This window comes from Tiliqua scincoides, chromosome 1 (genome assembly GCF_035046505.1).
Source record: "Tiliqua scincoides isolate rTilSci1 chromosome 1, rTilSci1.hap2, whole genome shotgun sequence".
Lineage (NCBI taxonomy): Eukaryota > Metazoa > Chordata > Lepidosauria > Squamata > Scincidae > Tiliqua > Tiliqua scincoides.
The window spans coordinates 310,889,687-310,915,364 of NC_089821.1; the positions used below are offsets into that span (position 1 = coordinate 310,889,687).

General features: G+C 48.3%; 1 protein-coding gene across 1 annotated transcript in view; it reads left to right on the forward strand.

Moving 5' to 3' along the window:
- Positions 1-25,678, forward strand: part of TRIM9 (tripartite motif containing 9) — a 65,436-nt gene that overhangs the window by 15,422 nt on the left and 24,336 nt on the right. The window contains exons 2-3 of the mRNA XM_066611638.1: positions 12,676-12,771; positions 15,293-15,415. Of these exons, the coding sequence (XP_066467735.1) occupies positions 12,676-12,771; positions 15,293-15,415 (219 nt within the window). The remainder of the gene's footprint in view (positions 1-12,675; positions 12,772-15,292; positions 15,416-25,678) is intronic.

A 25,678-nucleotide genomic window follows, 5' to 3' on the forward strand; every position in this document is an offset into this window, starting at 1 on the left:
GGTCATTTCTGAAAATGGTCAAAAGTTTGTGGACCAAAAATGGTCAAGTTTGTGAATGACACTAAACTTTTCTGGGTGGTGAAGTTCAGAAGATTATGAAAAGCTCCAGAAGGATCTCTGGGAGAAGGGGCAGCAAAATGGCAGATGTATTTAAATGTAAGTGTAAAGTGATGCACACTGGGGCAAAAAAATCAAAACTTCACATATAGGCTAATGCAAGGCTCCCAAAATCCTCCTTAGGAGGAGGGAACAACGTAAGTCTTCACTGGGGTGGGGGGATTGCAGTGCAACTCCCAGGATTATGCTGCTGCTGGGGACAGGAGGGGTTTTTTATACTTACCGTCCTAGGAGGTCCAGGGGGTCTGAGGAGCCCTACGCAGAGCCCTTTTGCAATGAAAACTGGAAGTGCAACAATTACAGAGGCTTGGGGAGCCCTGCGGAGGCCTGGACCTCCCAGGACTTCAGTGCTGGCTGGAGTAAGTAAAAAACGCCCTTCCCATCCCCAGCCGCAGCGCAATCCTAGGGATCACATTGCTGCCTTCTGCCCGCCCCTTAAAAGTGTAGAGATAAGGGTAGAGTGACCACAATGATCGCTGGGCTGGGGCACCTCCCTTGTGAAGAAGAGCTGCAGCATTTGGGGCTCTTCAGTCTAGAACAGGGGTACCCAAACTTTTTGGCAGGAGGGCCACATCATCTCTCTGACACTGTGTTATTACTGTGTCTCTGACACTGTGACAAAGAGTTAATTTACATTTCAAATTTGAATAAATTTACATAAATGAATACATTAGAGATGGAACTTATGTGAATGAATGAAGGTCTTGCAATAGCTCATGGCCTATAAAAGGCCTTGCACAAAGCAAGGCCTGCCTTTCCTTTGCTGCCGCTGCTGCATCACAGATGTGAAACAGCAAGCAGTGGAGGGAACCCTTGTCCCACAGCTCACACAAGAGGTTGAAAAATTGGCCGTCATGCTGAGAGCAGTTGCATCAGGCCAGCACAGGCTCCAGCAAGTCTCTGGAGGGCCAGAGCTCATTGGAGACTGGGGGCTTTTAGCGGGCCGTGATTGGGGGTCCTCAAGGGCCACAAGTGGCCCCAGGGCCGGGGTTTGGGTACTCCTGGTCTAGAAAGAAGGCACCTGAAGGAAGACATGATTGAGACATATAAAATTATGCATGGGATGGATAAAGTGGATAGGGGGATGTTCTTTTCCCTCTCACACAAAACCAGAATTGGGGGACAGCCACTAAAATTTTGTTTTGGGAGAACAGACAAAAGAAAATGTTTCTTTACTCAGCATGTAATTAGTGGAACTCCTTGCCTCAGGATGTGGTCATGCTACCTGAAGGTTTAAAGGTCTTTAAAAGGGCATTGAACAGATTTCTGGAGGAAAGGTCCACCACAGGTTATGAGACTTGATGGGCATGCGCAACCTTCTGGTTTTGGAACTGGGCTACCTCAGCATGCCACATGCAAGCGAGTGGCAACAGGATACAGGGATCTTGTGGTCTTGAGCCATCTGGTGGGTCACTGCGAGACACAGGAAGCTGGATTAGATGGGCCTTTGGCCTGATCCAGCGGGACTCTTTTTATGTTCTTACCCTTTGTCCTTGAGGCCACCCATATTTGAGTCTGATATGCAAGCAGCAGCATGGATTGTGTAGGTGTGCTTGTGAGAAAGCAAAGGTGGAAGTCGACACAACAAATGGACACACCAGACAAACACATTAAGGTGTGTAATTTTGATTCTCCTCTGTCAAATGTTGAACAAACATGACATCGCAGGAGAAAGAGATACACCCATTTCTGGAGGAAACTGTGTTTGCCTTCCGCTCTCTGCTGGTGTTGGAGGTCCTTTGCTGCTTCAGCTTTCATCAAATCCTCCTCCTGCTCTCTCATTTTTTCCCTGCCTCCCCCTCCCACCCTGATGTTTCTGTCCTCCCTGGAGGAGCCTTCTCTCTGCTCCACTAATCTCATTTCTCCCCAAAGCAACACTTGGCATCCAGGCACAAAGACAGCCGGCTAATTGCAATCTGTGCAGCCTCTTGCAGAAGAGACCACAGGATGCTTCCGAGTTCTTCCTTGCTGCGGCTCCAAGGTCATCTGAGGGCAGGGTTCCTTTGGGGCTGGCGGAGTTGGCCCTGGAGTTCTGGGATCTGTGGACAGGTTGGGAAGAGACAGAGAGGAGGGGGCAAGAGAGCTTAGTAGTGCTATTCCTGTTCAATTACAAAAGTAATCTTCCCTTGAGCCACCGTTTTGTAGCCCTTCAGCACTGTGAGGCCCACCCACATACCCACTGGAGCCACTGCCTGGAAATTCCCATAATCCCACCCCAGCTCTGAGCACTTGAATGAAAGCTGCTTGGAGTGAAGGAGGGAGGGTTTGAAGATGGGGCAGCCTTGACGTCAATGCCTGGTGCGAAGCCTTGAAGAAGTAGCATCCTCTTTTCTTTCCCTCTCATGTGAATCTTAGAGTTTCCCTAGCCTTCAACCTTCTGTTACTTGTGTAAATTCCCCAGGTAGTTTCCTGACTTGGACTTGAATCTGGGAGTCTGCTGGCTTCGGATCTCCGATCAGGCCTAGATTCATTGGGTGACATACAGCCTCAGCCTCAAATCATACAGCCTCAGCCCCAGTTTCTAAAATGGGAATAATAAGGATCTGCCTTATTAAAGTACATCCTGGCTGACATTCACTGGATGAAGCTGGGTACGTGGTACACAGAGGCTGCAATTCAGACCTATTCAGATTTTGTTTTGGGAGAACAGACAAAAGAAAATATTTCTTTACCCAGCATGTAATTAGTCTGTGGAACTCACGACACATGACATGTGCACATGACAAAACCTAGTTTGTTGGAGGGACAGCCCTAGCATTGGCTCCTAAAGGGGGGGCGTGTGGGGCATGCCTTCTCCAGGGCCAGCCCTTTGGTCCATCTTTAGACTCTGAATTGACTGACAGTGACTTTCCAAGGTTCCACAGAATCACAGAGTTGCAGGGGACCTACAAGATCAACACGTACAACCCCCTGCCGCTGCTAGCCATCCATGGCCACAACTCCCCTGTGTGTGTGTTGGCAACCTTCAGTCTCGAAAGACTATGGTATCGCACTCTGAATGATGGTTCTGGAACAGTGTTGAGTGTGGCTGAAAAGGCCAACTCGGGAGTGACAATCCCTTCCACACTGGGAGCAAGTGCAGTCTGTCCCTGGTCTGTCTCCCTGGCTGTGGGCCTTCCTTCTTTGCCTCTTTGCCTCAGACTGTTGGCCAAGTGTCTCTTCAAACTGTGAAAGGCCATGCTGCACAGCCTGCTTCCAAGCGGGACACTCAGAGGCCAGGGTTTCCCACCTGTTGAGGTCCATCCCTAAGGCCTTCAGATCCATCTTGCAGATGTCCTTGTATCACAGCTGTGGTCTACCTGTAGGGCGCTTTCCTTGCACGAGTTCTCCATAGAGGAGATCCTTTGGGATCCGCCCATCAACCATTCTCACAACATGACCGAGCCAACGCAGGCGTCTCTGTTTCAGCAATGCATACATGCTAGGGATTCCAGCTCGTTCCAGGACTGTGTTGTTAGGAACTTTGTCCTGCCAGGTGATGCCGAGGATGCGTCGGAGGCAGCGCATGTGGAAAGCGTTCAGTTTCCTGTTGTGAGCGAAGAGTCCATGACTCGCTGCAGTACAGAAGTGTACTCAGGACGCAAGCTCTGTAGACCTGGATCTTGGTATGTTCCATCAGCTTCTTGTTGGACCAGACTCTCTTTGTGAGTCTGGAAAACGTGGTAGCTGCTTTACCGATGGATGTTCAGCCTCTGCTTATATATCTCTAGGGATGAAGAGTCCACCACCTTCCGAGGCAGACAGTTCCACTGCTGAACAGTTCACACCACAAGGGGGTTCTTCCTAGTATTTAATCAAAATCTCTGGTGCTGTAGTTTAAACCCATTTGTCCTGGTCTTGTTCTTCAAACGGTGGCATATCTAGGGTATGACAAAGCAGGGCGCATGCCCTGGGTGCCACTTGGAGTGGGTGAGTACATGTGCACTGCAGTCACTTCCTGGGTCCCAGTCACTTCCCGAGCTGTGAGTGCCCATGAGCCGCAGCCACGCCATGACTCAGGAAGTGGCTGCAGCAATTTTTGATGGGCTCCTTCTCTTCATGTTAGCAAAATACAAAGAGGAGGAGGCCAGCTCCTTTGGGAGAACCAGGAAGTGACATCACGTGATGATCCATGATGTCATGTGACATCATGTGGTGTCACAGCATAGCTGTCCAGGGTGCCACAGCCCCGGGTACGCCACTGCCTTCAAAGCAACTAAGACCAAATCAACTACATCTTCAACTACAGCCCTCTAAAATTTGTAAATAATTATCATGTCCCCTCTTAAGCTTCTCGTCTCCAAACTAAACTCCTGCCTGACTCCTTCAACCTTTCCTCACAGGATATGGTCTCCAGTCCCCTTTGCATCTTAGCCTTTCTCAGCTGGACCCGCTCCAGTTTGTCAATACCCCCCTTAAACTGTGACACTCAGAACTGAACCCCATGTTCTATGGCAGCCATTTTCAACCACTGTGCTGTGACACACTGGTGTGTTGTGAATGGTCTGCAGATGTGCTGCGGGAGTTTGGGGGAGGGTCATTTATTATTATGGCCATTGGGGGATGTGATTTCCCCGCTGGCAGTACAATGTGCCTTGTCGAAAGACTGATGATGTGCCTTGACAATTTTAGTACCTTGTCAGTGTGCCATGAGACGAAAAAGGTTGAAAATCACTGTTCTATAGTGACCCAAGCCTCACCTGAGCACATTAGAATAACACCATTACTTCTCGTGATCTGGATATTATACTTCTGCTGATGCAGGCTAGAATTGCATTTGCCTTCTTTGCTGCTGTGTCTCACTGCAGGCTTAGAGAAATGCTTGAGAAGTTGTTTATCCCAGCCTTACCTGGTGATACCAGGGACCTTCTACATGAAAAGCTGGGAGCTGCTGAGCTGCTGAGCTAAGGCTCGATTGATATACAGGAACTCTAATACCTAAGTCAGTGATATTCAGTTTTTCTTCTCTCAACTCACTGACCTCTATGGTCTTCTCAATGGTCTTTGCCTCTTGCAATGTCACTTCCAGCTTCTGGGAGATTCTTCCAGGTTCTGTATCTCAGACAATTCGTTACTACAAGTAATTGCCTAAGGCTGCTATCCTAACCACACTTTCCTGAGAGTAAGCCCCATTAAACACAATAGGACTTCTGAGTAGACCTGGTTAGGATTGTGCCCTTAAAAACAGAGCTGTGGACCCTAGAAGAGTCTTCAGCAATTTTCAGCTGCGGTGCTCCAAACTCCTACAGCTCCACTCAACCCCACTCAGTGCTTCCACTCAACCCCACTCAGATGGGGACGGTTATTTCTCTGGAACAAGTGCCAGAAAACAGAGGCAATGGCCCATATGAACAGTTGTCGAGGATATAACAAAATCAGTGGTTGTGATGTATTAGATTAGAAGATGTAGTAGCTTCTGCATGCCAAAGTCACAAATCCCCTTTGTTTTTTAAGAAGAGATGATTTTGACCCGAGCTTATACCGCAGTACAGATCTCACCTGCTGAAACCTCCATGAGGCTCATACTTCAAATTATCCCTGACTTTAAGGGCAGCCAGAAAGCAGATCAGTGTGCAGCTCATGGAGTGCAGTGGGTCATTAGTCTGACCCACTGACTCCTGTTGCTGTGGTCCTTGGGATTCTAATTAAAACACCAGATTGATCCCACACGCCTGGAGTCTTCCCATTGCTACTTGAACGGATTGTGTTCAGGCTCAGCCTCTGTAGCTCTTGGAGAATCTTAGCCCCACAGCTTCCCATTAGCCTCAGTGATTTTTTAATTACTTTGTGGGGGAGGGGGGGAGTGAGGCAGAGTTGGCAGGGTTTTCATCAGGGACCCTTCCTTTGATTAGCTCTCTGCCTTGAATGACGACGTTGCTATGAATTATCCAGGAAAGAAATGGCAAAGGATTGCATTAAGTCCTTCTGCAGAGACAATGTCATTTTCCAGTCCATTACGTTGCACCCCTCTTCCCCACCCCCACACCTGCCTCCAAGCTGCTGGACCCAGGCTCCTTTTCTAGGGCTGGAGGGAGAGAGAGGAAGAAGCTTTAACCCATGATTTCCACTCACTGCGCACTGATGATGTTTGCTCCTACTCCAAATCCTATTTCTGCCTCCTTTCTCATTATGCAAACAGAGAAAATATTGCAGGGTGGGGGTGGGGGAGAAGGTTAACAGAGCAGAATAAACCCTACAAAGACACTGGAAAGGATTTTGTAGCAGAGTGGATATGAATGCATTGTCAAAGGTCTTGCTAGGGATGCTATGGAATCCCTGGAGATCCTTAAGAGCTGCCTGGACAAACATGGCTGACCAATGGAGTGATTGTTCCATCATGTGAACCCACACAGCTGTGTACACTCACACCAGCTGTACTTTCCTCTCACCTCCTGTGCCAAAATGGACACCTCATTCTGAAGTGCATTGGAGAACCCTCTTTGTTAGTAGCCAGCTGGTGAACCTGGAGCCTCCCCTTCCGCCTGCCCTCCAAGCTTAAGATCTCAGACCAGAGATCTGTCTTCTAGTCCAGCCTTCTGTGATCAGCAGTAGCCAGCCAGATGCTTCTGAAAGTTGATGAGAAGGGGATGGAGAGGACCTTTCCTTGTTCCCAGTATGTGCTACTCTATTAGGTACAGTGCCTCTATCTATGGAGGTTTTGCTCTCTTACACAAATCCATCTTTCTTTCAATCCATCTAAACCAATGCTCATCATAGTAATTAGTCTGTGGAACTCTTTGCCACAGGAAGAAGTGGTGGTATCTTGCCTGGATGCCTTTAAGAGGGGATTGGACAAATTTCTGGAGGAAAAGTTCATTACGGGTTACAAGTCATAGTGGTGTGTGCAAGCTCCTGGTTTTAGAGGCTACCTCTGATTGCCAGAAGCAGGGGAGGGCACTGGGACGCAGATTGTTGTCTTGTGTGCTCCCTGGGACATTTGGTGGGCCACTGTGAGATACAGGAAGCTGGACTAGATGGGCCTTTGGCCTGATCCAGCAAGGCTCTTCTTATGTTCTTATGTTCTTACAGCATCCTATGACTAATTACTTACAGCATTCCATATGCTAATTATGCATTTTGCGGAGGAAAGAATTTCCATTTATCTCAAATCTGTTGCCATTTGGTTCATTGGGTGATCCCCATTTTAGCATTAGGTGGGAGTCAAAATTATCTTTCTGTTCATACTGTATACCATTAGGGGTTGCATCAGGAGTTGGTCAGGGCAAGGGCTGCAGAGCCATAATGAACTACCCCAGCACCCGGGGCAGTGGTGTCATGATGTCACTTGACATCGTCACATCAGTTCCAGGTTCTTCCTGGAGGAGGGGGTGCTCATTGCGGGCTCTTCGCATGCTCCATTCCTTCTCTGTGGAAGCTGGGAGCCTCCAGAGGAGAAGAAACGGGGCATGCAAAGCCGCCAGCACCTCCACCTCTGGGGAAAACCTAGAAGTGACTGCCTTGCACATCTCCACGGAGAAGGAACCGGGGTGGGGGACGAAGTCACCAGTGCCTCCTCTGAACATAAGAAGAGCCCCACTGGATCAGGCCAAAGGTCCATCTAGTCCAGCTTCCTGCATCTCACAGCGGCCCACCAAATGCCCCAGGCAGCACACCAGACAACAAGACACAATCTGCATCCTGGTGCCCTCCCCTGCACCTGGCAATCTGAGGTAGCCTACTTCTATAACCAGGAGCTTGCACATACCTACCATGACTTGTAACCCGTGATGAACTTTTCCTCTAAAAATTTGTCCAATACCCTCTTAAAGGCATCTAGGCAAGACGCCACCACTACTTCCTGTGGCAAGGAGTCCCACAGACTAATTACACGCTGGGTAAAGAAATATTTTCTTTTGTCTGTCCCAGCTATCCCAGCACTCAATTTTAGTGGATTTTCCTTGGTTCTGGTGTTATGTGAGAGGGAAAAGAGTGTCTCTCTATCCATTGTATCTATCCCATGCATAATTTTGGCTGTCTCAAACATGTTCCCACTTAGGCGCCTCTTTTCTAGACTGAAGAGCCCCAATCGCTGTAGACTTTCCTCATAAGGAAGGTGTCCCAGCCCAGTAATCATCGCTTTTGCACCTTTTCCATTTCCACTATATCCTTTTTGAGATTGGCAGCCAGAACTGGATGCAATACTCCAGGTGTGGCCTTTCCATCGATTTGTACAACACTATTATAATATTAGCCGTCTTATTCTCAATACCTTTCCTAATGATCCCAATTCTTCCCAGTGAAGAATTGGCCTTCTTCACTGCCGCCGCACAATGGGTCGACACTCTCATCGAGCTGTCCACCAGTACCCCAAGATCACTCCCCTGATCAATCATAGACAGCTCAGAACCCATTAGCTTATATGTAAAGTTTTGATTTTTTGCCCCAATGTGCATGACTTCACATTTACTTAAATTGAAACGCATCTGCTGTTTGGTGCCCAGTCTGGTGAGATCCTTGTGGAGCTCTTCACAATCTCTTCTGGTCTTTTCCACTTGGAAAAGTTTGTTATCACCCACAAACTTGGCCAGTACTTTCTAACTAGAGACTGGGGGCAGTTATGCGTCCCTGCTTGGCAGAGTGCCTGGGGCAGGTATCCCTCAGGCAGTGTCCTAGTTACGGCTCTGCTAGTCTGGGCCCTGAACCCTTAGTACCAGAGCAGTGTCGAGCACCCCACAAGGGGCTGTTATTGGGTGGGCTCTAAGACATGGGTAGCATGTGCACTTGAGGGAATTTGAAGGTATGTGGGAATAAGAGGCAGCCCTACCCTGCTCTGAGCTCCTTGGAAAAAGCCTGGTTAGGATTTGTAGCTTCTCTTCTTCCAAAGAGCTCAGACTGGCTTTTGTGAGGCTGCCAGGCTGTCCCTCATCTACACCTACTTAGCTTAATACTGTCATGGGCTTTGACATTATTTTTCTGTGCCAGCTAATCTGTTGGTTATTTATTTCAAAAATTCTTTACCACATGCATCATAAAAGCAGCATAAAAATTTATGATTCAGTAGCATACAGGCCCTCATATGACTCATATGCCTCTGTCATACAGGCACACAGAACAAAATGCCGCCGGTAGCAACACAATAAAATCTCCCACCTCGGTGGCACAGCTAATCAGCCCACCTAATCAGGAGGGTTGAAGTAGATGCCTGCCGCAACTCAGCTGTGATGGGAACAGTGGGCCCTGAGAAACAGAGGAGCTCTCCCCACCTTCAGATCTGTCTGGATTATTCTGCCCCTCAAGAAGGTTCGATTCTATGAGCTGGAAAAGTGTCCCATATTTAGGGTGACCACATTTTTCCCAGCAATGATTCTGAAGGGAATGCATGAACTGAGCAAACCTCGAGAAAGCTAAAAGAGGGGCGGATGCAATGCAACTTGTCCCTCAAAACTGCCACAGTGCCAGAGGACTGGAGGATAGCAAATGTCACACCGATTTTTAAAAAGGGAAGGAGAGGGGACCCGGGAAACTATAGGCCAGTCAGCCTAACATCTATACCGGGTAAGATGGTGGAATGCCACATCAAAGATAGGATCTCAAAACACATGGACGAACAGGCCTTGCTGAGGGAGAGTCAGCATGGCTTCTGTAAGGGTAAGTCTTGCCTCACAAACCTTTTAGAATTCTTTGAAAAGGTCAACAGGCATGTGGATGCGGGAGAACCCGTGGACATTATATATCTGGACTTTCAGAAGGCATTCGACACAGTCCCTCACCAAAGGCTACTGAAAAAACTCCACAGTCAGGGAATTAGAGGACAGGTCCTCTCATGGATTGAGAACTGGTTGAATTCCAGAAAACAGAGAGTGGGTGTCAATGGGCAATTTTCACAATGGAGAGTGGTGAAAAGCGGTGTGCCCCAAGGATCTGTCCTGGGACCAGTGCTCTTCAACCTCTTCATAAATGACCTGGAGACAGGATTGAGCAGTGAGGTGGCTAAGTTTGCAGATGACACCAAACTTTTCCGAGTGGTGAAGACCAAAAGTGATTGTGAGGAGCTCCAGAAGGATCTCTCCAAACTGGCAGAATGGGCAGCAAAATGGCAGATGCGCTTCAATGTCAGTAAGTGTAAAGTCATGCACATTGGGGGGAAAATCAAAGCTTCACCTATAGGCTGATGGGTTCTGAGCTGTCTGTGGCAGATCAGGAGAGAGATCTTGGGGTGGAGGTGGACAAGTCGATGAAAGTGTCGACCCAATGTGCGGCGGGAGTAAAGAAGGCCAATTCTATGTTTGGGATCATTAGAAAAGGTATTGAGAACAAAACAGCTAATATTGTAATGCCGTTGTACAAATCGATGGTAAGGCCACACCTAGTATTGTGTTCCGTTCTGGTCGCCACATCTCAAAAAGGACATAGTGGAAATGGAAAAGGTACAAAAGAGAGCAACCAAAATGATTACTGGGCTGGGGCACCTTCCTTATGAGGAAAGGCTACAGTGTTTAGGCCTCTTCAGCCTAGAAAAGAGACGCCTGAGGGGGACACGATTGAAACATACAGAATTATGCAGGGGAAGGATAAAGTGGATAGAGAGATCCTCTTTACACTCTCACATAACACCAGAATCAGGGGACATCCACTAAAATTGAGTGTTGGGAGGGTTAGGACAGACAAAAGAAAATATTTCTTTACACAGCGTGTGGTTGGTCTGTGGAACTCCTTGCCACAGGATGTGGTGACAGCATCTGGCCTGGATGCCTTTAAAAGGGGATTGGACAAGTTTCTGGAGGAAAAATCCATTACAGGTTACAAGCCATGATGTGCATGTGCAACCACCTGATTTTAGAAATGGGCTATGTCAGAATGCCAGATGCAGGGAGGGCACCAGAATGAGGTCTCTTGTTATCTGGTGTGCTCCCTGGGGCATTTGGTGGGCCGCTGTGAGATATAGGAAGCTGGATTAGATGGGCCTATGGCCTGATCCAGTGGGGCTGTTCTTATGGAGTGCAGCAGAGTTCTTTTGGGAGGGGTGAGGCACTTTGCTCCCCTTCCCCAGGACCACCATCAAAATTTCATGGTTGCCAAAAAGTCGCCCAGAGTGCTGAGGAGCCCTGGCTTAGAGATGGTAGAGCTTATGCTGAGGCTTTGTGTGCAGAAGGACTTCTGTCTCTGGCATCTAAGGCTGAAGGATCCTGAAGGAGTACATGATCTGGAAAGGATCCTGCCTGAGCCCTTGGAGAACCGGAGTCCAGGACCAGAGGACCCAACATCCTGACTGGCACCTTTCTATGCTCATGATACCAGGCCTTGCTTGCATCTTGAGAGGGGGTGAGATCTGGGCTTGGCTGTAAATGTGAACACATCCAGAAGAATGTCCAAACTCTCTGTTAGACTGAAAAGCCTCCCTGGCTACACTGATGTATCTCAGAAATTGGACAGGCAGTGAATCATCCCCTCTCCACCCAGTTTACATAATATGCAAACAATTGATGGCAAGGGGTAGTTGCAGTAATTCAGCTCCATTTTATACTCTCACTCACTCTCGCTCTCGCTCTTTCCAGCAATCAATCTGCCACTCAGACAGACGAAGCTTCTCTGCTAACATGTCAGCTGGAAATTCCAGCTCCGAGGTCATTGCCAGCTGAACCTAGCAGTGGCTTGAACAGAATCAGGAGTGATGTTGGGTGATAACCATTGTGTTTGTGTGTGTGTTTTTTTAATGGAATATTTCCTGGGTGCCCAATAGCTGGAATGTGACATTCCATGAGGGTTCAATGTATGGATAGGTGCACATTCTGGCAGGTGCACTCCTTGAGGTTGCTGCCCAAACGAAACGCAGTGTTCTTTAAACATGAGAGAAAGTTGGGGAGCACAGGGTGACGGTCATCACAGCAGCAGGCGACAGTGGAGTGGCCCATCTCATGGTGTGGGTGGGAAATGTCTTGGTTTACATCAGCAGCTATGTTTGGTTTCTCATGTGGTGGAAGTGAGGGCCTACCATAAACATCCACAGGGAAACCTGGGACTTTCATATAGCTGTGATTAGATGTCCCCACCACCTTCTCCCAGCCAGAGGGAGTCGCAGTGGTTGGTGTTCATGCGCTTTCTAACTCAGGTTTTATTTTGTTAATCAAGTCTGTGGCATCCATCGTGAATTGTGGCTAGTGAGAGTTCTTTTTTATTTTATCAAGCAACCAATGTGCCCTTCGTCTTTCTCTTTCTCTCTGTGGCTACCAGAAACCTAAGAGTAGCCCAGAGTCTTGGTTTTCTGGTCTCTTTTTGTAATGGCCTCTTGCGACATTGAAGCAGCAGGTGACTACAGGCAGATCAGAGTGTGGGTTTCTTTTTGCACCGATGGTGGCTGCTGCTCTGGGCAAGTCAGCTGAATTCTGTCTCAGGTGCAGCACTTCATCCTTCAGGGAGAGTTCAGTGGCTTGTACCCAGGGTTTCATTGTGTGCCTGGCCTGAATTTGAGCCAAGGGCTCAGCTCCATCCCCTGGAGTGCCTCAGTTCAGCCCTGGGAGAGGGAATGCTCAATGAGCACATACCAAGTGCACTTCCTTGTCTGTTGAGGAGCTGCCATCAACCCACACCCCTCTGGCATTGGGGGCTCTGCTAATACACACTCCTTCTTTTTGCCCACAGACCCAGCTGTCTCAGGCTCTGAATGGACTGTCAGACAGGGCCAAGGAAGCCAAAGAGTTCCTGGTGCAGCTTCGGAACATGGTGCAACAAATCCAGGTACTGCCTTGATTCCAGTAGTGTATACCCAACATGTAATTAGACTGTGGAACTCCTTGCCACTGCATGTGGTGATGGCTTCTGGCTTAGATACCTTTAAAAGGTATCTAAAAGGGAATCAAACTGATTTCTAGGGGGGAAAAAGTCCATCACAGGTTACAAGCCGTGATGCGTATGTACTACCTTTTTGTTTTAGAAATAGGCTACTTCAGAATGCCAGGTGCAAGGGAGTGGCAACAAGATGCAGGTATCTTGTTCTCTTGAGTGCTCCTTGAGGCACCTGGTGGCCCAGTGTGAGATACAGGAAGCTAGTCTAGATGGGCATTTAGCCTGAGGTGGCTGGGCTCTTCTTATGTTCTTATGTAGCCAGAGGGGCGGTGACTCAGTAAGTACAGCAGTCGCCACACCTCCCCGTGTAAGTTTGGCACTTGCACATTGCCCTCACTGCCCGAATGGCTCTGACAGTGACTGGGAGGAGACACTTACATGGGGAGTTTTGGCGCCTGCTATACTTACCTCACTGCCGCCGCCTCTGGCTACGCTACTGCTTGATTCTGATAGCTGTGAAAGGGAAGCAGGAATGGGAGGAGGGCCGACCCAGGAGCTTGAGATGCCTGCAGTGGAAAGCCCAAATGGCACTAATTACATGGGCCTCTCTCCACAGGTTCTTCTCGTGGCTAGTAGGCACTGGTAGATCTCTCCTCTACATGACTTTTGTCTGATCCACTTTTAAACCCACCTAAGCCCGCTCCTGTCACCAATCTTGTGGCAGTGAATTCCACAGATTAACTATGTGCGGTGGGAAGGGTCTCCTTTTATCCATTCTGAACCTTTGGTCCATGAGGTTCAGTGGATGATATCCCCCCCCCCAGTTCTAATGCTATTATGAGACAGAGAGAAAAATTACTCTTTGTCTCTATGCACCGTGCCCAGTTCTTGTAGATGCTTGACTGATGTCCTCCTGCTTTGTCATCTTTCTACTCTCAAAAACCCCGAGTACTTCAGCCGTTCCGCAAAGCACTTAATTTAAGAACTGCAGAATGCAATTTTATTTTATTCATATTTAACACATTGGAACTTTAAACAGATTGGGCTGTCTATATTTCGCTTCTGGACTCCTTCCCCCCCCACCTGGTGCGCGCATATAGGCCCCCTCAGAATAACTTTTCCATCTGTGTACCTGGCCCTGAGACTGCTGCCTCTGTTGGGAGAGAGGGGGCAGCACTGCTCTGTCAAAGGAAAGAGCGCTGTTCCCATGGCGCCCTGCCCCCCCTCTCCCTGCTGGCTGGGTTAATGCTTTGCAGCCCCTCAGGGTGAATGCGCTTTCAGCTGGAAGAGTGCTGCTGCTCCACTCTCTGTGGGTTGCTTTGCTCTTCAGTGATGATGGGGGGGTTGCCCCACATCCATTACTTTCCCAGTGAGTCAAGCAGAGTGCAATCCATCAAGGGAGAGTGTAAATCCCTGGCTCCTTGACCTCGCCAGCACCTTTAATTTGCTCAAGTGGTTTCTTTCTTCCCCTCGTTCAGCTCTGTGGAAACACATTTCCCCATCCAAAGACCTCCCCCCAGCTCACTTTATACACTCCTGATGTAAGCAATCTCTCCAGAGACCCATTTTCCCGCCTTCAACAGAGCAGCCTCTGCTGAGCGGATGGAAGGAGGCAAGTAAGACCTCCAGGCATTCCAGTTTCCAGGGACGTCTTTTCAAGGCAGGCAGTGGATCTGCCTCGGGTGGGTCTCTCCTTTCCCAAACTAGCCCAGACATGCAGCACTCAGATTCTGCCAAAATCTCTTGAGAAAAGTCATGGAGCAGGTCATCTTGGGCCTAAAGTGGGGTGTAATGGTTGGAAGACTGGCTTTCACACCCAAGCTCTGGAACCCACAGTGCATCAGGGGTGGACCCAGTGTTTGTGTTGGGGAGGGCATGAACACTACCTTAACACCACACAGCCCAGGTCAACCAGGTGGGTAGGCCTGGTCTCCCGGTTGAACTTGTGGCCTCCATGGCTGAGGTTTGCCGGGTGGGTAGACTTGGGCTCCCGCCCAGACTTGGAACCCAGATCTACCTACCAGGTAGACCTGGGCTCCCATTCCAACTGCTCTGTTGGACACCCCATCCAGTGGGTGTTCCCCTGGCGCCTGGCTTTGTTTCTCATCCCAGCGGGCTCCCTTCCCCACTAGTGTGACAGTTTGGGGGGCTACGCACCCATGAGTCCACCTGGATCTGCCCCTGCAGTACATTGGCTGCTTTGCATTCAGTGGGGACAACAAAATTAAGATGCTGCAAGGACAAAATCTGAGGGTGGCAAAGAATGGCGTGGCATTTTTCTGTTAGATTCCATAGGGGGGAATTAGGAGACTGACAGATGGCCTTTTTCTGGGCCCTAGATTGGCTTAAAAATGATCCAGGATCCTCTGAATGTTTTTGGGAAGATTATTTCTGAGTTCATTTGCGGCGGTTTGGGAGAGTAACTGCTTCAGCCCTTCTTGCTTGTGTGACTAACAGGGCTTTTGCCCCTCAGGAGAACAGTGTGGAGTTTGAAGCCTGCCTGGTTGCCCAGTGTGATGCACTCATCGACGCTCTCAACAGGAGAAAAGCGCTGCTGTTGACGCGGGTCAACAAGGAGCATGAACACAAATTGAAGGTGAGTCTGAAATGATGCAGTTTGTCGAGATGTGAGTGAGCAGGAGTGTGAGGGATACCCTGTCCCCCCATTTTTTGCCCAACTCCCCAGAAGCTCCTGTGCATGTTCAGAAACCTAAAAAGGTCCGGGGGGGGGGGGCCTCCTTTGCAAGAAGCCTTTGCCCTTAGTTTGGAAACTCCATTTTCCCCCAAACATATGCTGGGGGTGGATTTGGCTTCTCTTCCTGTCTGACATGGTTACCCTCCCTCCAGAATTGACGTGTGCTCAGTGACTGGATATAATCCACATTCTAATTATAAATTAGAATCGCTTTGCAATCAGGTAACTTGATGACATCATCAAAGCAATGCTATACTTTTCCCTGACCACAGGAGCATTGTTCTCTGCAAGTCCCTTAAATTGCTTATTTACTGGGAACCGGGTTGGGGGGGGGCACCCTCTTGCTCACCCACAAGTGTAATGACTGTGAATTCCTTGTGTGATGTGAGTATGCTATTGGTAGCATCCCAACTGCTTTACTACCCACCTTTCTTTCCCCATTTTGTTTAATTCATTTTCTTTTGGACTTTTAATATTAAAACCAGTTTTATTTTGACTCTTATTCTACCTGGTCTGTGCTCACAGCTAATTCAGTGGATTCCAGATGCCACTGTAATCCACTGCAAACGCTACTATGGGTTTGATTCTTAAAAAGAACCCCTGGGTTCTCCCTGGGAGGGAGGTTTTCCCAGACCACTCCCCTCTGCCTGTTTTCTGTAGCCTGGGATGGTGGCAGCAGTTAAAAGCTACCAAAGTTTTTTCCTCATTCAGCTGCTGGTCCATTAACTGGAGAGCAGGGAGCAAGAACAGGTGCATGCATGCTAACTACTAGGTGCTACTCTCCTTGATCAGCCTGCCTTCTCCTGGGAGTGCCTTTCCCTGACAGGAGTGCTAGATGGCTGCTGGTCAGTTATGGAATTCCTGGGGGACCTTGGGCCAGTCATTATCTCTCACCCTGACCTACCCCACAGGATTGTTGTGAGGACAAAAGAAAGGGAGGAACACTACCCTGTGCACTACCCTGAGCTCCTTGGAGGAAGGGCAAGGGATGCAAGGGAGGGCACCAGGCTGCTGGTCTCTTGTCATCTGATGTGTTCCCTGGAGCATTTGGTGGGCCGCTGTGAGATACAGGAAGCTGGACTAGATGGGCCTATGGCCTGATCCAGTGGGGCTGTTCTTATGTAAGGGCGGTATAAAAATGTGAAAAACAAATAATTTATCTGTGATATGAAAACTGACAACCAAAAATGCTTCCTGCAGCGATCTGGGCGCTGCATCTTTCCTACTGGAGAGACCCCGAATACATGGGAGAGGGAGGGAGGATATGTGTGGCTGGACGACTACTCCTAAGCATGCAGGAATGATCTGAGGACAGAGGGCACAACAGGCCGTGTGAGGAGGGGTCTGGAGATTACTATGGCAACAGTTGCCGTAGAAACACCCGCAGATCAGTGTGGTGTGCTGAGGACCAGGGGAGAAACCTTGAAGGGGGAGGATGCCTGGCTGAGCACACCGTCTAGTCGGCCCCCTTCTGGTTGGAACACTGTGAACAAGAACGGAAAGGAAAACCGGCTAGCGAAGGTGGTGTCTGTTGGATATTTTCGCAGAAGCTCTGCCTTGGGCCGTAGCTCCCCACTGCTACAGTGAGGGCTTCCAGGAAGAGGCTGGAGGGCCACCTGTCAGGGTTGCTATTGCAGTTGTCCTCACTGAGCAGGTGCTTGGACCAGGTGACCACCAAGGAACCTTCCAATTTTCCCATTCTGCGGTTCCAAGCCAGGCATAGCAAGGCAGTCCATTGCTCTTAACCAGATTGCCTGAAGCCAGAGGCCTTTCTCTGAGACTGGAAAAGGCTGTCACAAGGCTCAGGTCTGGCCCACACTGGAGGAGCACCTAAACGCCAGCAACACCCCCCCCCCCGCCACTGCCTCACTTCTTGGCCACCTGCCGTTCCTTTTAATCTGGCTGAGTGGAGCAGATGTTGAAAGCTCACCGAATCCTCCCTGCCTGGCCAGTTTCGAACAACACTGTGGTCAGCGGAGGTGGTGTGGAGGAGGTCGGAGGTGGCTGCCTCCTGCTCCACTCTCAGAATCATTGGCAGCAGCACTTGGGAAGGAGATGGTCACCCCAGGAAAACAAGCCAGAAGAGGAGGGGCAGGTAGCAGGGAGAGCGGCCAGGCAGCTGGAGGGCTGAGGGAGGAGTCAGGGGGCAGCACAGTCTATGGCCCACCAGTCACCAGTTCATGGCCTCCCTTACCCTGCCCATCAAAGCAGCCATTTCACCCTGCCTTGAATTTTTTTATTTTTATTTTTCATTTTTTGTGAAAGGAAAAATAGACCCAGCCTCCACTTTTCCCTACTACAGAATTGGGGGGGGGGGGGGGAAAAAACCCAGAAAAAAGATGCTCAAACCAGAGGCATAGCTAGGTCATTTGACACCCGGGTCCCATAAATTTTTGTCACCCCATATGACTTAATACGACCCCATATAATTAAATAATTATACAATTATTAATTGCTTAATTAATTAATTCACTTTTTATACACTTTTTAAAAAATAAAAATAAATACAGTGAATATTTCCCCACAAAGCAATGGATGAAATTCTGCATCAAATGGTATATAACATGATGGTATTATTCCTGAAAGCCACGATTTCTAGAATTTTGGTCACTAGGGTGCCGCCACCTCCCCCGTGTCTTACTGGCCTGTTTTAAGTTAAGGCAGTGGTTCTTTAACACTGGGACCCACTTTTTAGAATGACAATCTGTCCAGGACCCACCGGAAGTGATGCCATGGCTGGAAGTGACATCATCAAGCAAAATAAAATAATTATAAATAATTAAATTAAGGAAAAACAGATAAATAAAGGGAAGCCAGCCCTGTTTCACCAAGTGAATTTTCTCTGTAACCCGCCTCTGTAGCCCACAAAAAAATCAGTGAGATTTTCAGCCTTCCCCAGTGCCCACCTTGCCAGCTCAAGCCTCTGGTATATTCTGGGGGGGGGGGGGTTGCTGCCTGCAATAACACCCCCTCACAAATAAATCAGTGAGATTTTCAGCCCTCCCCAGTGCCCACCTTACTAGTTCCAGTCTCTGGTTTATTCTTTAGGGGGAGGGGGCTGCCTTCTGGAGCATTTGTTGAGCTCCGCTTTCATCAGATTGGGACCATGCAGCTAGCCCTGCATTGCCTGACTTGACCAGGAGCCAAGGCAGGTTTGCTTACTTGTGAGTAAACACGACCGGGTGGCTTACTTTTGCTTTCCATAGGCCTCAATACATTTGTCTGCTTGGAGGGAGGGACTTCCTTCTTGGGTGTTTTTTGGGGACTGCTTTCATTGGATAAGAACCATTCTGGTGTCATTGGATTCCTCTCAGCCCGCCCTTTCAGATGAACTATGACATGTTCGCCTACTTGCAAGTAAACGTGCAATATGGCTCGGTTTCATTTTCTCTAGGGTTCCCTGCACTTTTTGATTTCCGGTGTTTTGGCCATAACGTTTGATGGAAAAGAGATATTTCAATCCGTTTTTTTGCATTGCATTCCACTGGAAATTCCACATCCAATGGTATATGGCATGATGGGGTTACGCCTAACCTTCATGATGTTAGCAAAGTTGGGGCATTTGTGGTGTTACACCCCCCCAGGGGTGGTACCCAGGGCAGATGGCCCCTGCCCCCGCTAGCTATGCCACTGGCTCAAACATTTATCTCCTTATATTTACACAAGCTTGTAAGCTGCAGGAGCTCAGCTGTTTGCAGGGCACTTAGCCTTGTAGTTAGCCCTGATTTTTGAATAGCCTCAGGGCTTGAGATAATTCATCTGATCTTTCCATCACCCATGTTTTCATTGGAGGCTCTGCAGGATCCACCAGAAATCAGGTCATGACCACCAAGCGGGTCCTGATCCATAGTTTGAGAAACACTGATCTATACTATTGCATTTTTCACCTGCTATTTGTGTAAATCTAGGAAAGACTTCCAAATATCCACAAATATATTCGTTAGCAATTGTCATCTCAGCCATCCAGTAGAATGTTGATGAGGTCAAAAGGTCTTCGATCCATTGATGAATAGTAGGGGAGCAGGTATCCTTCCAATTTTTCAATATCAGTCTTTTAGCTACCGTAAGAGCACAGAGGCCCTTAAAGGTGAGCTGGCCCTGCTGAGACGTTTTCCAGTCCAGTTAATGTGAAATGGGTTTTTTTCTGTTCAGTAGAAATGAGCTTTCTGTGTGGTGTCTGCGTCTCCTTTCTCTGCACACACAGGCAGCCACCACAGTGCTTTGGGCTCTCTGCATTTGTGTTCATCCTTCCATCTAGGCCTTTGTGCTGAGCACTATTAATGTCTTCAGCATAGAAGGCTGCCTTTTCAAAGCTGTCCATTTTTGGTGTAGTCCAGCGTTCATCCTCACAATGGATGAGGTTCCTGAATGGAGAGCATGTTGACAGATTAGAAATGGCATCAGCTGACATCCACCCAGGAGTTCCTAAGGAACTCAAATGTGAAATTGCTGGTCAACTGACAAAAATATGTAACCTGTTATTTAAATCAGCATCTGTGCCCAGTAATCAGAGAGGTAAATAATGTGACAAATTAAAAGGGATCCAGGAAATTACAGGCTGATAGTTTGTTCTAGATAAGCTGTTGGAAAACAAAAATTATTAATCATATAGAAGAACAAGCCTTGCTGAGGGAGAATCAGCATGATTTCTGCAAGGATTATTCTGTAAAGATAATTCCTGCCTCAGTTACCTTCTGCCTCACTAGCCGTCTTGAATGTTAGCAGGCGTGTGGAGGTCATCTGGTTGCCGTGGTACATTTAAACTTTCAAAATATTTTTGACAAAGTCCCTCACCAAAGACTCTTGTGTAAACCTAGCAGTTATGGAAGCAAGTAACTGATTAAAGAACAAGAGGGAGAAAGGAGAAACAAAAGGGCAATTTTGACATTGAAGAAAAGGAAGAAATGATATCCCTCAAGGATCTTTATTGGAATTGCTGCTTTCTAATTTTAACAAATGATCTGGAGTTAGGAGTAAACAGTGAAGTGGTCAAGTTTGCAGTAGGCACAAAACCAAAACTATTCAGGTTAGTAAAAACAGAGAGGTCCAAACTGGGTGAATGGGCAACCAAATGGCAAATGCAGGCCAATGTCCATAAGTGTACAGTGAGGTACACTGGGGTTAAAAAAAATCACCCTAATTTCATATATACAGTAATAGGGTCTGAAGGTGACAAACCAGACAAGAGATATTGGGCCGTTGCAACTAGCAAAATTTCAGTGTGGCAGAAATTGGGCAAAAGCTCCTTTACTATGGTCTGATGCTGTATATTTTGCTGAAGGGTTATTTATTGGCAGATTGTGCTGAAAAAAAGTGTTCAGAATTTATTACTGTATTAATCCTGCTTACGTACACATATGTTGGGCTTCTTAAGCTGTGAATGGTATGCAGCTCTTATGCTTTGCAATTAAACAATGTGCTATCTATTGCTTTGCCCAGATGTTCTGTGGCAGCAGCAAACACTTCTGTGCACATGGTGTTGTGGTATTTTGTCATCTTTCATTTTGGTGCCTTAACTTGTCTTGAATTATTTCCATGAAAGTTGTGTGAAAAGCGTCATGGCCAACCTGCTAAGAGGCTCCGCCAGGGGCTCTCGAGGAGGCAGGTGGCGACCTTTGCTTTCTGTGCACAGCTGAAAACATGTCCCAGAATCTTCTGCAATAGCCCTGGGAGGATTCTGGGTTGTGTGCCCTGTTCAGGCCCAGCTGGACTGAAAGCCGCCTCGGCTGCCTTGGTTTGAACTCTGCTGGGTGCCTCTGAGTCCCTTTGTGATGGAACAGTCAGCTCTGAGCTTGCGCCGTCATTTCAGGTGGCACCCAGGAATGCTGAAAGGCTAAAGCCCCTTAATTGGGGCCTGTGGGGCCTGTAATTCAGTGGTAGAGCATTTGCCTTGCATGCCAAAAGTTCTAGGTTCAGTCTCTGGCTGCATCTTTAAGTATGCCTGGGAGAAACAACCTGGACAGCTGCTGCCAGCCAGTGCAACTTTTAGGCCAGGTGGGCCAGCTTTCTGAAGGCAGCTTTGTATATGCAAAACTGAGAGTCCAACCCCTGAGGATTTTGGAGCATACTCTCAGTTTATATACGCACTCTTTGCCCTACTCATTGAAGTTAAGAACAGTGGATCAAGCCATAGGCCCATCTAGTCCAGCTTCCTGTATCCTGTATCTGGGACCGGCGGTTATGCTGGATCCCAACCCCATTTCCCAAGCAGCATGCAGCAGCTTCAAGCCGCACTGCTTGAAGAGAAGTGGCACAGGTCCAAGGAAACCCTTAGAGGCTGCAGTGGCTTACCCAGGGGTAAGAGGAAGAGTTTCTCCTTACCTTCAACTGAGCCACTGTTCGACTAGTTAGTGGTTCAGCCTAACATCTATACCGGGTAAGATGGTGGAATGCCTCATCAAAGATAGAATCTCAAAGCACATAGACGAACAGGCCTTGCTGAGGGAGAATCAGCATGGCTTCTGTAAGGGTAAGTCTTGCCTCACAAACCTTTTTGAAAAGGTCAACAGGCATGTGGATTTGGGAGAACCCGTGGACATTATATATCTGAACTTTCAGAAGACGTTCTACACGGTCCCTCACCAAACTCCTACTTTTTCAGGCTACTGAAAAAACTCCACAGTCAGGGAATTAGAGGACAGGTCCTCTCATGAATTGAGAACTGGTTGAAGACCAGGAAACAGAGTGGGTGTCAATGGGCAATTTTCACAATGGAGAGAGGTGAAAAGCGGTGTGCCCCAAGGATCTGTCCTGGGACTGGTGCTCTTCAACCTCTTCATAAATGACCTGGAGACAGGATTGAGCAGTGAGGTGGCTAAGTTTGCAGACGAAACCAAACTTTTCCGAGTGGTGAAGACCAGAAGTGATTGTGAGGAGCTCCAGAAGGATCTCTCCAAACTGGCAGAATGGGCAGCAAAATGGCAGATGCGCTTACATAAGAACATAAGAACATAAGAACAGCCCCACTGGATCAGGCCATAGGCCCATCTAGTCCAGCTTCCTGTATCTCACAGCGGCCCACCAAATGCCCCAGGGAGCACACCAGATAACAAGAGACCTCATCCTGGTGCCCTCCCTTGCATCTGGCATTCTGACATAACCCATTTTTAAAATCAGGAGGTTGCGCATACACATCATGGCTTGTACCCCATAATGGATTTTTCCTCCAGAAACTTGTCCAATCCCCTTTTAAAGGCGCCCAGGCTAGACGCCATCACCACATCCTGTGGCAAGGAGTTCCACAGACCGACCACACGCTGAGTAAAGAAATATTTTCTTTTGTCTGTTCTAACTCTCCCAACACTCAATTTTAGTGGATGTCCCCTGGTTCTGGTGTTATGTGAGAGTGTAAAGAGCATCTCCCTATCCACTCTGTTCATCCCCTGCATAATTTTTTATGTCTCAATCATGTCCCCCCTCAGGCGTCTCTTTTCTAGGCTGAAGAGGCCCAAATGCTGTAGCCTTTCCTCATAAGGAAGGTGCCTCAGCCCCGTAATCATCTTAGTTGCTCTCTTTTCCATTTCCACTATGTCTTTTTTGAGATGCGGCGACCAGAACTGGACACAATACTCCAGGTGTGGCCTTACCATAGATTTGTACAACGGCATTATAATGTTAGCCTTTTCGTTCTCAATACCCTTCCTAATGATCCCAAGCATAGAATTGGCCTTCTTCACTGCCGCCACACATTGGGTCGACACTTTCATCGACCTGTCCACCACCACCCCAAGATCTCTCTCCTGATCTGTCACAGACAGCTCAGAACCCATCAGCCTATATCTAAAGTTTTGATTTTTTGCCCCAATGTGCATGACTTTACACTTACTGACATTGAAGCGCATCTGCCATTTTGCTGCCCATTCTGCCAGTCTGGAGAGATCCTTCTGGAGCTCCTCACAATTACTTCTGGTCTTCACCACTCGGAAAATTTTGGTGTCGTCCGCAAACTTTGCAACCTCACTGCTCACCCCTGTCTCCAGGTCATTTATGAAGAGGTTGAAAAGCACCGGTCCCAGGACAATCCTTGGGGCACACCGCTTTTCACCTCTTTCCATTGTGAAAATTGCCATTGACACCCACTCTCTACTTCCTGGCCTCCAACCAGTTCTCAATCCATGAGAGGACCTGTCCTCTAATTCCCTGACTGTGGAGTTTTTTCAGTAGCCTTTGGTGAGGGACCGTGTCGAACACCTTCTGAAAGTCCAGATATATAATGTCCATGGGTTCTCCCACATCCACATGCCTGTTGACCTTTTCAAAGAATTCTATAAGGTTCGTGAGGCAATACTTACCCTTACAAAAGCCATGCTGATTCTCCCTCAGCAAGGCCTGTTCGTCTATGTGTTTTGAGATCCTATGTAAGCTTCAATGTAAGTAAGTGTAAAGTCATGCACATTGGGGCAAAAAATCAAAACTTCACATATAGGCTGATGGGTTCTGAGCTTTCTGAGACAGATCAGGAGAGAGATCTTGGGGTGGTGGTGGACAGGTCGATGAAAGTGTCGACCCAATGTGCGGGGGCAGTAAAGAAGGCCAATTCTATGCTTGGGATCATTAGAAAAGGTATTGAGAACAAAACGGCTAATATTATAATGCCATTGTACAAATTGATGGTAAGGCCACACCTGGAGTATTGTGTCCAGTTCTGGTCACCGAATCTCAAAATGGATATAGTGAAAATGGAAAAGGTGCAAAAGAGGGCAACTGATTGCTGGGCTAGGGCACCTTCCTTATGAGGAAAGGGTATGGCGTTTGGGCCTCTTCAGCCTAGAAAAGAGACGCCTGAGGGGGGACATGATTGAGACATACAAAATTATGTAGGGGAAGGATAGAGTGGATAGAGAGATGCTCTTTACACTCTCACATATTACCAGAACCAGGGGACATCCACTAAAATTGAGTGTTGGGAGGGTTAGGACAGATAAAAGAAAATATTTCTTTACTCAGTGTGTGGTCGGTCTGTGGAACTCCTTGCCACAGGATGTGGTGATGGCATCTGGCCTGGACACCTTTAAAAGGGGATTGGACAAGTTTCTGGAGGAAAAATCCATTTCGGGTTACAAGCCATGATGTGCATGTGCAACCTCCTGATTTTAGAAATGGGCTATGTCAGATGCAAGGGAGGGCACCAGGATGAGGCCTCTTGTTATGTGGTGTGCTCCCTGGGGCATTTGGTGGGCCGCTGTGAGATACAGGAAGCTGGACTAGATGGGCCTATGGCCTGATCCAGTGGGGCTGTTCTTATGTTCTTAACTACAATTCCCAGGAAGCCTTGCAGGTCTCTTGTTACCTGGTGTGCTCCCTGGGGCATTTGGTGGGCCGCTGTGAGATACAGGAAGCTGGACTAGATGGGCCTATGGCCTGATCCAGTGGGGCTGTTCTTATGTTCTTAACTACAATTCCCAGGAAGCCTTGCAGGTCTCTTGTTATCTGGTGTGCTCCCTGGGGCATTTGGTGGGCCGCTGTGAGATACAGGAAGCTGGACTAGATGGGCCTATGGCCAGATCCAGTGGGGCTGTTCTTATGTTCTTAACTACAATTCCCAGGAAGCCTTGCAGGTCTCTTGTTACCTGGTGTGCTCCCTGGGGCATTTGGTGGGCCGCTGTGAGATACAGGAAGCTGGACTAGATGGGCCTATGGCCTGATCCAGTGGGGCTGTTCTTATGTTCTTAACTACAATTCCCAGGAAGCCTTGCAGGTCTCTTGTTATCTGGTGTGCTCCCTGGGGCATTTGGTGGGCCGCTGTGAGATACAGGAAGCTGGACTAGATGGGCCTATGGCCAGATCCAGTGGGGCTGTTCTTATGTTCTTAACTACAATTCCCAGGAAGCCTTGCAGGTCTCTTGTTATCTGGTGTGCTCCCTGGGGCATTTGGTGGGCCGCTGTGAGATACAGGAAGCTGGACTAGATGGGCCTATGGCCTGATCCAGTGGGGCTGTTTTTATGTTCTTAACTACAATTCCCAGGAAGCCTTGCAGGTCTCTTGTTATCTGGTGTGCTCCCTGGGGCATTTGGTGGGCCGCTGTGAGATACAGGAAGCTGGACTAGATGGGCCTATGGCCTGATCCAGTGGGGCTGTTCTTATGTTCTTAAACTACAACTCCCAGGAGGCCTTGCAGGTCTCTTGTTACCTGGTGTGCTCCCTGGGGCATTTGGTGGGCCGCT